The 15,170-nt window shown below is 30.1% G+C and overlaps 2 protein-coding genes across 3 annotated transcripts in view; both read right to left on the minus strand.

Moving 5' to 3' along the window:
* Positions 1 to 1,050: 1,050 nt before the first annotated feature.
* LOC134709527 (uncharacterized) lies at positions 1,051 to 6,408 on the minus strand. 2 transcript variants are annotated; one of them, XM_063569685.1, is made up of 4 exons: positions 6,303 to 6,401; positions 6,033 to 6,095; positions 3,546 to 3,665; positions 1,051 to 1,168 (listed from the first exon to the last, which is right to left on the minus strand). In XM_063569685.1, exons 1-4 carry the CDS (start codon positions 6,381 to 6,383, stop codon positions 1,115 to 1,117), a joined length of 318 nt encoding a protein of 105 aa, XP_063425755.1. In that variant the 5' UTR covers positions 6,384 to 6,401; the 3' UTR covers positions 1,051 to 1,114. The 2 variants fall into 2 exon arrangements, 1 of the variants encoding a protein (XP_063425755.1); XR_010105979.1 differs by lacking the exon at positions 6,033 to 6,095 and having other exon boundaries at positions 6,303 to 6,408.
* An 8,043-nt stretch (positions 6,409 to 14,451) lies between these two features.
* Positions 14,452 to 15,170, minus strand: part of LOC134711789 (serine/threonine-protein phosphatase 2A regulatory subunit B'' subunit beta-like) — a 32,497-nt gene continuing 31,778 nt past the window's right edge. The window contains exon 13 of the mRNA XM_063572672.1: positions 14,452 to 15,138. Within this exon, the coding sequence (XP_063428742.1) occupies positions 14,988 to 15,138 (151 nt within the window). The 3' untranslated portion in view covers positions 14,452 to 14,987. The remainder of the gene's footprint in view (positions 15,139 to 15,170) is intronic.

Below are 15,170 nucleotides of genomic sequence, written 5' to 3' on the forward strand. Positions count from 1 at the left end.
TGAAATAGGTTTTTAAACGTAAATCATTTAATGTAAATCTACAATAATGGCATTGGAGATATTCATGACTCGTTTATCCATTCAAATACTTTTACAAAAAATATTTTAATTCGTCTGATCACTAGAAGAAGGAACCATTATGATTATACTGGATTAGTAAGTATATCCTGGTAGCCCTTTCTGCTGGACGGCGCAAGAAGTATCTCGAGTTAAATATCACTTTTCATTTGTCAGTGTGATACTATTATTAGTTATATCAACGGCAGAACAATAAAAAGTAAAATCACCAAAATACTGAACTCAGAGGAAAATCAATTCGGAAAGTCCATAATCACATGGCAAAATCAAATAACAAAACACATCAAAAACGAATGGACAAGAACTGTCATATTTCTGATCGGTCGTCAGAAATAAAACTAAAACTTTTATTTTCTAGATAAGATGACAACGCCTGTAAGAATTTTGGAACGTCTTTGAAAATTGTGATATCTGTTATCCTGTTTCAGTAAGTTCTATGGCCAAGCAAACATTGCGCGTATAAAATGCAGGATCATTAGAACATATCTTAGTTAAAATTGTAATATGTAAAATATAGGTTGCATTTGATGCTTATACTCAAAGAACGAACATCGCCGGTGTTTGTGATGGCAAAGTTGACATCGGGTCTTGTTTTTGTTTATTTTTTTCATTTTGTTTAGGTCTTGACTGTCATAACTAAAATATCACAATTAATAATGTACAATACGAAGGAAAAAAACGAATACATTTCATAAATTTTATGCGTCCGAAGCGCTTTTTCTGGATTAACCTCAAAGCCGAATATTTGAAAAGGAACATATGATGCGGTATAATCTATGAAATTGTCAACGATTTTAAACACTATACAAAAAAAGTAGGCGATGATACCAAAGGAATCGTTGAAACTTAGAAAATCAATGAGAGACAATAAAATCATGAAAAAAAATGAAATATGCAATTTTTAATTATATACAATGAATAATTACAAGTATCATAGATATCATTTATTGGTCTATACAGTTGTATGTCACACACAACAGTAAAATCTGTAACATTAATGATAATATCATGACACTGGCATCTTGTTTGTGTACTACTATCCATTTGTTTTCTCCGTTGGCTTTTGCTGCGCGTTTGTTCCTCCAATCCGCTATATAAAACAGAAACAAATAAAAGTAAGCAAAGGTGTTTATATTTTAAAACTACAAGAGATTGGACATTGCTAGCTTACATTGAATTTTGCAACTGAAACACGTCATGATTACATCTTGACCTAATCAATAAGTAGCAAGCAGTAAGTCGAATTTATTATATTGTAATTCGTCTTGTCCTAAAGTTTGTGCGATAAGTAACACACGAGATATGTGCTGAACTTAATATTGAAGTAGACAAATACAATTATCAATATACTATTGTTGAAGAAACTATTTTAAGGTATGCAAGATCAATGATATTTGTGTACTAATTATTTTTGCAAAACAAAAAATGTAATTTATACATTCTAAACAAAAAATATAATAACTGGTTGGAAACCAGCTATATATAGATTCTTACATTGATACAAGTGGATTATCGGATTTATCCAATCGAGATAGTTAAATTATCAATTTTAAAGTCCGAGCCGCCTCGGCGAGGACTTTAAAATTTATAATTTAAATATCGAGATTGGATAAATCCGATAATCCACGAGTAACTATGTAAGAATCTGTTTCTCTAATGATTAAAAAGACATTTTCTTTTTTATATACCGAAAATCCCCTTCGAGTGCCTTTCACATTGCACGAAGTTGTCAATTTCATTTACACCTGTTATCAAATTTTGATTCATCCAGTTAGCTAAAAAGGTCATGACCCTTAAAATCATCCAATGATCTTTTGAGATCACCAGCAACCACGCGTTGATTAAATTTTTTTATACAATGGGTTCGGAAAGGGATAAATTTCCATAGAATCAGAGAAAATCAATTACAAATTAATTAGTTCAACATCATTGGCTATGAATATTCAACTGGGAATATTATCAGCCCAGTAGTCAGTACAGACAAAGTTCAAAACATATTATAAAGTTGTCTGTTTGTTTACTTTGAAATAGAAACGAAACTAATTATCCTTGAGGTAAAGTTTACCTTATTTTTACAGTTAGGGTATTTTGCTTGGGAGAGAGGTTGTCTCATTGGCAATCATACCACATTTTCTTTTTTATTCTTAGATGGATTTTGCTATTTTTTACGGTCTTTTTCTCTTTAACTCTTACGGTTCTAATACATCATTGACTTTCAAATTTTGCGACTTTGAGTGTTCCTGATGAAAATAATTTCAGAAATTAAGCGCTCTGGACGCATGAAGTTCATAACGTCTTGTTTTTATTTTTAACCTTACTATCTTTTAATATGTCATATCGAAATTTTGTTTTTGAATACGTTTGTACTTTCTTTCTGGGAATTATTCGAATTCTAAGGTTTTGTACCTCAAAATTAGACCCTTTTTCATTTTGTATGTGTAACTGGCTGATTTTCAGTTACATTATCTAGAGATATGTTCTGATCAGGAGAAGAAATCATTTGTTTTTCTTTTTTTGAAGATTAGACCGTTGGATTTCCTGTTTAAATGTTTTGCACTAGTCATTTTATGGCACTTTATATCTTGCAGTTCAGTGTGAGCCATACATCGGTGTTGTTGAACATTGTAACATTACTGTTAAAGATAAGTGAACAATTCTAACACGTTTTGGGTATATTCATGAGGTTTTTCATAAATTATAGTTACTTGTAATCGGTACACTTTGTATACCAGTAACATATGAGATATAGGAAAAACGAGATAAAAAATCATCACATTACTAACTCGCGATTTGCTGTTTATTTACAGATGATTGAAGTATTATGTATACAGTTTTAAGTTTGAATTTAGGCTACCCTTTAAGTAATTACGAATATTCCATAATATTGAAAATCAAAAACGCTTGTCATAGCCAAAAGCTCATTGCCCTTTAGGGATATCAGAGAACTTATTATTACCAAAATCAATGTTGCTAATTTCTACGTTAGATAATCTTCAAAATTGTATAATTACAAAATAGTTTGTAGTCTCATTCAAAATATTCATCGAGGCACTTAAACAAATTATTTCAAACTTGCAAGGTGCATATCCATGATAACATTATCATTTGCCTGGTAGGTGTACAACTGTTAAAACATATATATACTTATTTTTTATTATTTTTTTTCTATTTCATTTTAGTTTCTTGTGTATAATTCGGAGTTGAGTATGACGTCCATTATGAATGTACTAGTATGCATAATTTTTAGGGGCCAGCTGGAGGACACCTACGGGTATGGGAATTCTCGCTACATTGAAGACCCATTGGTGGACTTCGGCTGTTGTCTGCTCTATGGTCGGGGGTTGTCGCTTTGACACATTCACCATTTCCTTTCTCAATTTTATTATAAAACTGTTCGTAATTAAATTCAAGATGTTTATAAGCTCTCCGATTTTTGATAATATGAATTTGATTGTAAAGATGATTACCTTGATATCGTCTTTATTTTGAAGCGCATTTAGAAGTCGTTGCTTTCCAATTATAAGGTTATGTCCATCTTTAGAATTAATGCCATTTGAAGGCATCATATAATAATTGTCCGACAAAATCTAAATATATAATACATAAAAAATTTAAAAAATGAATACATGAATGTGTCATATTTTTTCTCTCTTGAAAAATCAGTTTTGCCCTAGTTCTTTAGATATGTGCATTACATAACCATTACTGATAAAGCTTTAATAATATCATTATTGTTTGCGTAAAGTTTGCGTTGAGGTTCTGCAAAAGGAAATCACGAATTCATCAACATTCCAACTGACTACATTTTCGAAAAATGACATTTGTAACAAACATAAACTTTTATCTACTTCTTTACAGGCAGAATCAAACATAATAAAAGTTTCAACTATGTACCAGCTTCCGATACTGCAGAAAACACCTTACACATGTAGATTTATTTTGATTACAAGCCATTGTTCCACTACTAAACTGTCCATTCTAATTACTTGTACACTTGATACATTCAAAATCCTGATAATTAAGGCATTTTAAAAATAGGGCAATTAATTACCTTTGGAGTACTTGATAAATTGCATACTTATATTGGTGATTTGAACCTGTATAAAGTTTAGATTTGTCTACCCTATATACCCCTTTACTTAATATTCTTATTTGAAAAAATCACACACCTATTTAAATGGACTTTTAAAAAGTTTTTTAAGAACAACAAACAAAAGAACTATATCAATTCGATATGCTTCCATACTATTATTACTCTTGAATTTTTACTAGATAACATTTGTTTCGCTTTGTAGATTTTGTATATCGTCATGTTATCGGGATTCTAATGGGGACAAACTGTGGACCACTACCTGTGTTTCTTTATTGTTATGCGTAATAATTTATGACTAAAATCAACAAAAACACATCGAAACTCATCTGATACATAAATATAAAACACTTCTAGACATTTGGATGATATAGTGGCTCACTATAATGACAACTGCCGTTTGTACACTAAATAGATTTATCCTGTTGAACTAATTTTTAATAAAGCTAATACTAACAATGAACACTGTCTTTTCCTGGAATTTGAAATCTTTGTCATTAACGGGAAGCTTTACATCTAAATTTATGATAAAATGGATGATTTTTCATTTCTTATCGTTAATTATTCATTTTGAGATGGTGATGTTCCCTTGTCACCATCTTTTGTGTTTATATATCTCATCTTGTAAGATTCGCTTGTGTATGTTTCAACGTATAAGATTTTAGCGAAAGAAATCTGTATACTAGTATTACTGAAAAATTATAACACAATGGGTTAAGATATCACTAACAAATCAAAAAATTTACTAAAATTTATCATCGGTACTGGGATATCATTTGTAAATGTAAATCAACATGAAAACATCTTATACGTTCAGGTAATTCAGCTCAAATCTTTTATAGTAATATCCTCCACAAAACACAAAAATATCGACATTAACTTAAAAAAAAAACAAAGCTAAACAGACTTATAAACAGCGGTATACTTCTGTTGCCTAGTTTGGCTTCAATATTGATTCACTTATGGAATATTTACATCGGAAATAAAAACAAATTCAGTAGCGGGATTTTCTAGCTGTTTTGAAGACTATTTGTGGCCTTCGGCCTTTTTCTGTTCGTTGAAAGGGGTGTTGTCTCTTTGACACATCCCCCATTTTCATCCTCAATTTTATACTTATAGCTATAAGTTTAGGCAGATTCCCTTTCTCTTAAGTTCACATGGAAATATGAGATGCAAGTACTCATTGGCACCAATGCCACATCTTATTATATCCATCTACATACTGTCTCATACACCACTTAATACATATCGCTGTCTGTATAGTATCTTTACAGACTCGTTAGGCTCACAAATTTTTCTACAAACAAATTATTGATATATATATTTATATATATATCCTTCGATTGTTGGGACCTAAATGAGTTTAAAGTGTCATTTTACATTGACATCATCATCCACCAGATTATTTTCTGTAAAATTAAAATTCTAAGTCTGATATCTTAATTTGGTGCGGGTTTTTTTTTTAATTTCCCATCCTTATTGAATGATACCCAAATAAATATCCAAATGGTATGTTTTTAAAATATATGTATGTCTCAACTCACTAGGGAAATGTTTTCGCAGTCTAAGATCTTGAAGTACCGGGATAGTTGTATAGTCGTCCAATCTACACAATTTTAATCTTATCGCGTTTTTATTTTTTGGCTGAGTAGTGAGTTGTATGGCTGCGGATGCATTCACATAGAATGTTGCGCACCCGGTCTCGTTTTCTTTTTTATTTGCCCAAGTTTTTATTTGTTACATCGCAATGTCTATGTGAACTGAACATTAGTATATATCGAATAAAACTATCGAAGGAAAAAAAGGTCTGATTTGACTATTTAATGTGTGTTTTGTAAATTTAAAATGTATTGAATATACTTACAGAGATATATGGTTCTGTTTTTAATTTAAATGCCATGGACGGTGGATTTGCACTAAATCGTCTCTAAAAAGTAATAAAGAAAAAAAGTAAGTAACAAAAAAAACCAGAATGAAAACAAAGATCCAACTTCTTTAATTCAATCTCTCCTGATTAGTAATTTCTGACTAATCACTTATGGTGTACTCCAATCTTTTTTTAGATTTTATAAATACAGAATGCCATATCCGTCACAATAATCGTAAAAAAACAAACTTGTAGTGCATGACTTACCATATTTGGATGCCATGCGACCGATTCCGCCATCATTATAACGCATGTACAAAAAAGACCGCTATATGAGTGCAGCAACATATTTTTGTTGGTACGTGAATTTCGTTTGTACTGAAAAATTATATTTTAATGACAATAATAACAAGAATATAATTCAATTCGATGAACAGAAAGATAAAAAAAAAATTATGCTTATCAAACATTTTTTTTTTAGATAATTTTTTAATGTGAATTAAGAATTATCAAGGGAGTCTGGGACATATTATAGCAACAGAAAACAGCACTCAATTTATTGGGTTTACATTTTTATGAAATTGTCTAAAGCTATATATCCAAATCAAATTTTATGAAACGTTTTAATTATTTATCATTTTACATAATAATATCATATGCACTAGTTGTCTTTTAAAACAAATGGCACATACAAACATATTTGAGATGACTTACAGCAATAAAAGCTCTGTTTTGTTTGCTTTTAACTTGATTGTTGTTGTTTGCTGTGTATGTATTGATTTTGTAACAAGTATCAATACCCGAATCCTTTTTTTTCATATATATTATATACACAAGACATATACTATGCGAACATCATTCTAAAGGGAAAACTGGAAGCATGCTGAGTAGAGGACCAAATACAAAACCAAACATTCGTAAAGATTAATCCGATAGAAATGGTTCAGTAGAGATCACCGAAAGAATTTCATGTTAAAACAACACAGTTACGCAAACATTTAACCCAAGTCATATAACAATGGGGAATTTTATTTAGACTGGCTATTATCAAAAATTAAAGCGCACTATAAAAAGGAAGACATAACCAAGACGATGCGAGTGTGAACTGTATATTTAACTACTTATAAAATACATTCTATACAAACACACAATGAAACATCAAGTGTTGTCAAATTTCAAATATTTTTTCAGACGCAACAGATATTTTGAAATGTAACTTATCAATAAAATCGATATGTGCAATTCACGACAACTTAGTTATTATGGTAAATAGATATGCTAATCTTAGATTTCTCTAAATACCTTCGATAGTGTAGCATACTAAATTTTATCCAGAAATGTCACCATAACTTACTGCAATTGATGTCAGCATGACTAATTCGTAGATATCAATGAGTCTGTGAATTTGGGGAAGACATAAAATACAAAACAAAATGATCAAGTATTTTGAAATACTAAAGCTATTCTACCTCAGGAATAGATTACCTTAGCTGTATTTGGTAAAACGTTTAGAAATTTTGATCCTCAATGCTTTTCAATTTCGTACCTTAATTGGTCTTTTTAACATTTTTGGATTCGAGCGCCATTGATGAGTCTTTTGTAGACGAAACGCGAGTCTGGCGAAAATTCAAAATTTAATCCTTGTATATATGATGAGTATATTAGCAAGCAAAATATCGTATCAGTCAACGCTACATAATTAAATGATGAATCACTACTTAATGTGTCAAACAAGTTCTGTGAAGATAATGAGCATCTAATCGTTGACAATTTAATGGAATTTGATGCGACTGTCATATAAGTGAGAGGTTTAGCTAGCTATAAAACCAGGTTCAATCCACCATTTTCTACATTAGAAAATGCCTGTACCAAGTCAGGAATATGACAGTTGTTACCCATTCGTTTGATGTGTTTGGACTTTTGATTTTGCCTTTTGATTTTTGATTTTCCTTTTTGAATTTTCCTCGGAGTTCGGTATTTTTGTGTTTTTACTTTCTAATAACAATACCTGGCCGAGATGATGATAAATAGGCAGCAATGGTAATAAAATGACAGTTCACCACACAAAATGTTTAATCTTTATAAAGTTACGAGTAAAAAAACAAGATTGACAAGAAAGTGGTTCAGCAACTAAATACTGTTTACCAGGGATAAGCACAAATGCGCAATATCATTCGGCTCAACAAGACAATATTATCAAAATCATGTTACCGAGATAGTTCTGATATGTGCCACTCACCACCACGGACTAGAACAACACACCACCTGCAGTTTTCCAAACTGCTTTCCTGTAGTGCTTGAACAGAAAAACAACATAAACTGTAGCAGTGGCTTTTTTGCAGGCATTATTAAATTATCTCAATCTCAAGCCGGCAAAATAGCACATTACTATAAAATGCTATTTTAACGGCACCAGCAATATAGTGAACTTGTTATTTTGACGTTTCTCTTTAAAGAGTGAAATCTAATTAAAAAAAATGAAAATTCTATAAAAGCTTCTAATTGGCAATAATACCACATTTTCTTTTTTATATATACTGTCAACATAACAGAAACTTAAATAATTACTGAAATACTAGTATTTGAATGAGTACACAGCTAACAATATTAGAGATACATATATATATTTATGTGCTCTACGCGGAGTTATTTTTAGACGCGTAGTACCTATTGTAAGAACCGGTTTAGATTTCGCGGGTAGTATATAAGTAAAGGAGCACGTTTTTCAGTTATCGAGGTTAGGCGGTGACCACTACGTTGATTACTACGACAGTGTAGACATATTTACAGTAGTGTAGAATTGTTATGTAGTTCAGAGATCAATTGGATGATTGTGTATGTCGTGTACAAGTTGCGATTTTGTACAGGTTATAACATGTACAAAAATATTGTACATGTTATAACTTGTATAATGCAAAAATACAAGTTATAACATGTACAAAAGTACCTCATACATGTTATAACCTGTACAAAATATTGCTTTAAAATGGTTTTAACTTGTACAAAATTTAAAATAAATCTTTATGAAGTAAAATATACATTTAAATTTACCAATGCATAAAGAACAACAATGAATAGGCCACAAAGTGTCTTTTTCTGTAAAGGACAATGATCACAAAATTTCAGAAATATATGTTTCATGACTTATGTTGGCAAAATGTGTTTTCATGTAATTGTATGTTTCATGCAGTCCATCATGGCTTAAATAAGTGTGAAACTATTTACTAAAAGCTTGCATTCCTCAATGACAATTATAATTAGATACTAGTAACTAAATTCTTCCAAAAAGTTTAAGAACGATTCCTAATAATTTTGGGAAAAACTCCCTCTCGATTTTATAGCATGCAAAAACTAAAACGATGTCTTATATGCTTACTCTGTAAAAGCAAGAGAGAGCTAAAATAGTTTGCATTGGACCACGCTTCATTATCAATATCTTTGGATCTTCTCTTCAACATTTTTGGCCTTCAGCATGACTTATGTAAATTTATAACTTAATTTTTGTTTATAAACTATAAGATCATTGCATGAGGCGAATGTCATTTTGATGTTTTAAATATATATCCTCTACTTTGAAAGCATGTATTTGTTGCCTTTGGATCAGATGTTGTCTGCTCCATGGGAAGGTTGTTGTCTTTTAACCACATACCCCATTTCAATTCCAAATTGTATTTGTAGACACATCTATCCTGGCCATCCTCTTATGTCTTTTAGTGTCAACTAGAAAGAAAGTATTTTACTATTGCCTTCAAAGTGGACACTCACAATTATAATTCATCAAATAAAGATATGTCCATAGATAGTCATAAGAGGATCATAAGACATGTCCTAAGATATATCTTATGAGAGGTCTTAGGAATGCTTCGTAATACCGACCCCTAGACATTAACTGTTTCAAAAAAGGACAAAACACACTAACATGAAGGAATAATAAAAACGTTATGAAAATGTTATTGAGGTCAATATCGTCTGTTGCGATATTAGAAAAATATCCTTATTTTTCGATTTTGTACAAGTTAAAACCATTTTTAAGCAATATTTTGTACAGTTTATAACATGTATGAGGTACTTTTGTACATGTTATAACTTGCATTTTTGCATTATACAAGTTATAACATGTACAATATTTTTGTACATTTTATAACGTGTACAAAATCGCAACTTGTACACGACATATTAATTATGATATTTGTTTATTTTTAGATATTCTGTAAGGACAGTGTACCATGAATTTTTTTATTTAGTGGACGTTACGCATTTGCATTTAGTGAAATTTTTTGGTGGACAATGAAAATTAATGATGATTTAGTTTGTATTAATAAATGTTTAATAAAATGGACATGGTCACCGTGCTGGACAAAATCAGAAATGTGTTTCTTTATTTTATTACAAAATATATAGTATACAGTTTGGGTTTGAAGAAGGTTTTAGAAAATAAGTAGCGATGTGCACATAAATACTTTATGTTCGTTTGAACAAGTGAATTAGAACATAAGAGTGTTTAAATAAAAAACATTTATCAGTCAAAGTGAAAACTAGAATTGATAACAAGAATAAAATCAATATTTGGCATTCGTTTGCTGCAATAAAATCATATCTTACATGTAGCTGAAGTTATTTCTAAAATCAGTCAGTCTAATGCTACCTGCTTGCATAAGAATAACCCAGATTTTTAATTGTATGTTTTAAAGTAATGCATCAAAAACTTGATAAAATTGAAATAATAGTTAATTCTATATAAATATGTTATTTTACCGGCTTGTATTAAGATATTTTAATAAGAGCCTGCAAAATAACTAATTTACTACTTTGTCACAGCCTTTTAATTTTACTTCTACTTGTTTACATAAAAAGTAAATTACAAAAATACCGAACTCAAAGGAAATTAAAAAAGGAAAGTCCCTAATCAAATTGCAAAATCAAAAGCTCAAACACATCATACGAAACGATAACAACTGTCATATTCCTGACTTGGTACAGGCATTTCTTTTGTACAAAATGGTGGATTAAACCTGGTTTTAAAGCTGGCTAAACATCTCACTTGCATGATAGATGCATAAAGTTCCATTATATTGACAACAATGTGTGAACAAAACAAACAGACATAACAGGTAAAATTGTCAGAAATAGGGGTGCATCAGTCAACATTTACAATAGCATAACACAATGACGGAATGTGTAAGTACCAAGCCGCTTAAAATGAATATTACCAATAATAGAGTAAACAGTAAAAGTAACAATTTACAAAGACAAAAAAAAAAGAACACAATAACAAGTAATTGAGATGATAAACAATGTCAGAATCTAGAATCTATACGTCAAGACCATCGTAATTTTTGATACGGAATACTAATCAACAAGTTCTTGGTATCTCCCGATTTTTTTATTTTTTTTTAGAAAAAAGACGAGACGTTTTTTGACATACCCCTGGTTCATTAACTGTCTGCTCCGACACCGGTGAAGTTCTACTAAGTCTCAGTAGCAGATCCGAGCTGTAAGATACCGAATGAGTTGGGAAATGTATCTCAAATGCAGGTGAAGTTGGTATATTGTTTTTAGTTGTGGGAAATTGATAATTTAAAATCATCTAGTTTGTTGTAGATTCTGGTCCTGAGATGACTGCTTATGTCAAATACGAGTTATAAGTCTAAAGTTGAGGCACAGGAAGCCATGTCTTTCGTTTGTTTAATTTCAAGTTCTGGAAGATAAATTTATGGAACCTAATCTTAAAAACTTTGAATTGTGAATGGTAAGAACATCATCAATATGAATATATCTGAATATGAAATTAAATGATCTGGCTTCTGTGATCTTTCACTTTTTGCCAAATGTCTGAAAAAATCCGACTCATATGAAAATAAGAAAAGGTAGGACAAGGAGTGACGCAGTTCGTTCCCATAGGAATGCAGAGAAATTGTTAAAAGCCATCTCAAAATTTCAGCTCTTGTACCAAGACATATTTCATGTATCTCCACTTTTTTGTAATGTCTGACAATTTGTAGTTGATTTTTGGTACATATCTAAAATGCATGGAAGACATACACATTGATTTTGTATTTCCTTCTAATGGCCAAATGTAAGTTTGACTTGTCGGTGATCAACTTTTGACATTAAGAAAAACATACTTTTTTTCTCAGTTTTTTAATTAGCCAGACTAAAAAAAACAAATGAACACGCTAATACCAGTATATGTACCTGATACACCTAACTTTTCAGATTATTTCTGAAAATTAAACATTACACACATGGACTCTAGACACTAGTTAACATTTCTTACATACCTATTCATCTAGTTTCATAATCTTATGAAATATATGGCATTGTTTGGATCAGTCTGAGACTTTGAAACTTTTATCTAAAATAATTACAAGTATAAGCCCTTTGGGTATTAACCATTATATCAATGCTCTTCAATTTTGTTCTTTCTTTGGCCTCTTGAAACTTTCTGGATTTGGGCTTCACTCTTTTGCGGACAAACTTGCGTTGGAAGTTTTAAACTGTGTATTTATCGCAAAAGCTTGCAGAATTTCATGCCAGTACAAAAAGACAGTTACTAGGAAGATAATACCAAAAAGAGACAAATATATGTTATAATAGATTTATTCAATTTCATCATAATAAATACTGCAGTAAATTTGACATCAAAGAACAACATTCTTTAATAGCAATATGATTAAATGTCACAACACAAAATGTGAATGTATTATAAATGTATTGATACGGACAATAAATAAATATAACAAATCATGATAATTTATAGTTAATCATGTATTCAAATGACAAACATAAGTTAAATATAGAATTTAAACTTGACTGTGTATGTTCCTACACAACATATACTTAACTTTTCTAATTCATGATGATAAGATTATCTTTTGTTTTAAATGACATTATAAGAATATAGATATTAAATAAATAAATAAATATCATTTGAAACATTAACTTATGTATATTTTGGTAAAATATTGTTTAAGACAAAAAATATCCTATGATTTAAAGGTTTGTTTGTAGAATTTTTCTGAACCACAAGTCTCAGTTTTAATTTTTTTATGGATTAAATATATCCACACCAACAAATCTTCCTCAAACTTTGGATTGTAATCATTAATAGCTCGGTGAAACTCAACAAAAGGTGCATAAAAAGTGTGCTAATCTCAGATTGAAGACTATATGAAAATGAATGAAAAAACGAAGGACAAAATTGCAGAAATATAGATGCAAGCATATCTAAAGCATGTCCACTAATTTTTAAGGTGATCTATTTTTTTAATATTTAAATTTGTACTGCACAACATTCCCTTAAATAATATAATTGATTATTTTTTATATGTTTTCCTTTTTATTTTGTATAAAAGCAAAAACAAAATTAATGAATTTTTATTCTTCTCATATGTAAAAGTAAATGTGCATGCAGATGATATCATAATTTCTTCTTAACACACAACGAATGAACTTGAAATAAAAGCACTAATAATGTATAATTTCTAGGCTATTACAGCCATATCTATATTTATATAATGTCCATTTCATTAATAAAATTGTTTTACTTTAGACCTGAACTACTGCTGTTTCCAATTTTTTTTTATGATAAACAAATCTGTAAGCAAATTTAATAATGCAATTTCATAAGTTCAGTGTTGGAAAGCTTTAAAAATAATTCCCAATAAAATTTAACATATAATGGTCGTTTTTGTTTCAAGATATAAGGTTATATGAGTATTTTAATAAAATGAAGGCTGCAAACTTTTCCCAACAAAAAAACTTTGAGATTATATTTTGCTAATTTTTTTAAAACTGAAAACAACCTAATTAAAATTTCACACAAAGACTATAAACAAACAATACAACAATATCCTGGCAGTGAAAGGTTAATAAATAATAAATAATATACACTCTCTTCATGGAATGAGCTAATTCAAAACTTAATTTGCATAGTCTTAAAAGGCTAACACTAAAATATATAAAATGTGTTATTCATGTTGCAATGTGTACTGCACAACACTCCCTCATATATCATAACTGGTGGGCGTGACCTAAATGACCACTAATATTATAATGTCTCTCATCAATGTACACAAATAACCCTTTTAAATTGGTAGGTTAGTACATCAACTTAAGTTAACTTATTCAAAATATAACATTTTACAAATTAGTTAAGTTTATTCTTCTAAATCATAATTTAGGGTGAGTCTAAAATGAGTTATGATCAGTGCATGTTGTAGATTAGAGATTCTAGCATTTATAACAATATAAATTGTTGAAGGTAATAACTACAGTGCAGAGTTCGCGAAATCTTTTTTCCCCTGGTGGTCCTTGAAGAAAATCTTACGGTCCTCACTATTAGTTCTATTGCAAAATTTTGGTGGTAAAATCCTGAGGACTGACCTTTTTCGTGAACTCTGACAGTATTCCAATATTGAACTTACATCTGCAGGGAAAGTTAATGTTACCGGTTAGATCATGATGTATATTGGACATGTATACCGGGTCTTCCATGTATCCTTCATCACTGACTAAACAAATGTATTCATTATCTAAGGTTTAATTAAAGATGACCTCTAGACTCTTACAAGCATTTCAAAGTACTAATTTTAAAAATTGTTTGCTGAGAGTTCTAGCTTAAATACCTCATCAAAAATACAATTTATCAAAACTAGCAGATTTTGTAGAGGATATTTAATCAAAATGTTATTTGAAAGCTCCATAAAACATAATATTTCTGTTAGAAATAAGCTAAAAAAATCTTATGAAATACATACTAAAAACAGACTATGACTCAAAATAGATACATTGCATAAATATTTCAATTATCATTATTTCTCTCTACCATTCAAGTGAATTAAGCTTATGTAGTTTTAGATCACAATATTAATCAATGATATTTTGATACAGGAGAACAATAAAATCTTTATCCAGAACCATTCCAGTTTCTGCTCCTTGGTTTCTCTCATTTTAGTATCCTAAACTGTCAGTGCTGAAGTCATAGATATCATCTTCTTCAGAGAGGGCTCTGGAATTCTGGGATACCCTGTCGGCAACCGAAGATTTTTTCTCTTCATTAACTATCTCATCTTCGTCTGGTTCGAAGTCATCTTCATAATGTCTGTTAAAAGAAAAAAAGAAAAATGGCTACTT

Source organism: Mytilus trossulus, chromosome 3 (assembly GCF_036588685.1).
Source record: "Mytilus trossulus isolate FHL-02 chromosome 3, PNRI_Mtr1.1.1.hap1, whole genome shotgun sequence".
Lineage (NCBI taxonomy): Eukaryota > Metazoa > Mollusca > Bivalvia > Mytilida > Mytilidae > Mytilus > Mytilus trossulus.

Bases quoted from the DNA above. Each gene is read 5' to 3' on its own strand.
- LOC134709527 (XM_063569685.1), bottom strand. From the start codon at position 6,383: ATGTTGCTGCACTCATATAGCGGTCTTTTTTGTACATGCGTTATAATG. The intron at 6,096-6,302 runs GTAAGTCATGCA...ATTACTTTTTAG, and splicing joins TCGCATGGCATCCAAATATG to AGACGATTTAGTGCAAATCC. The intron at 3,666-6,032 runs GTAAGTATATTC...TTATATATTTAG, and splicing joins AAACAGAACCATATATCTCT to ATTTTGTCGGACAATTATTA.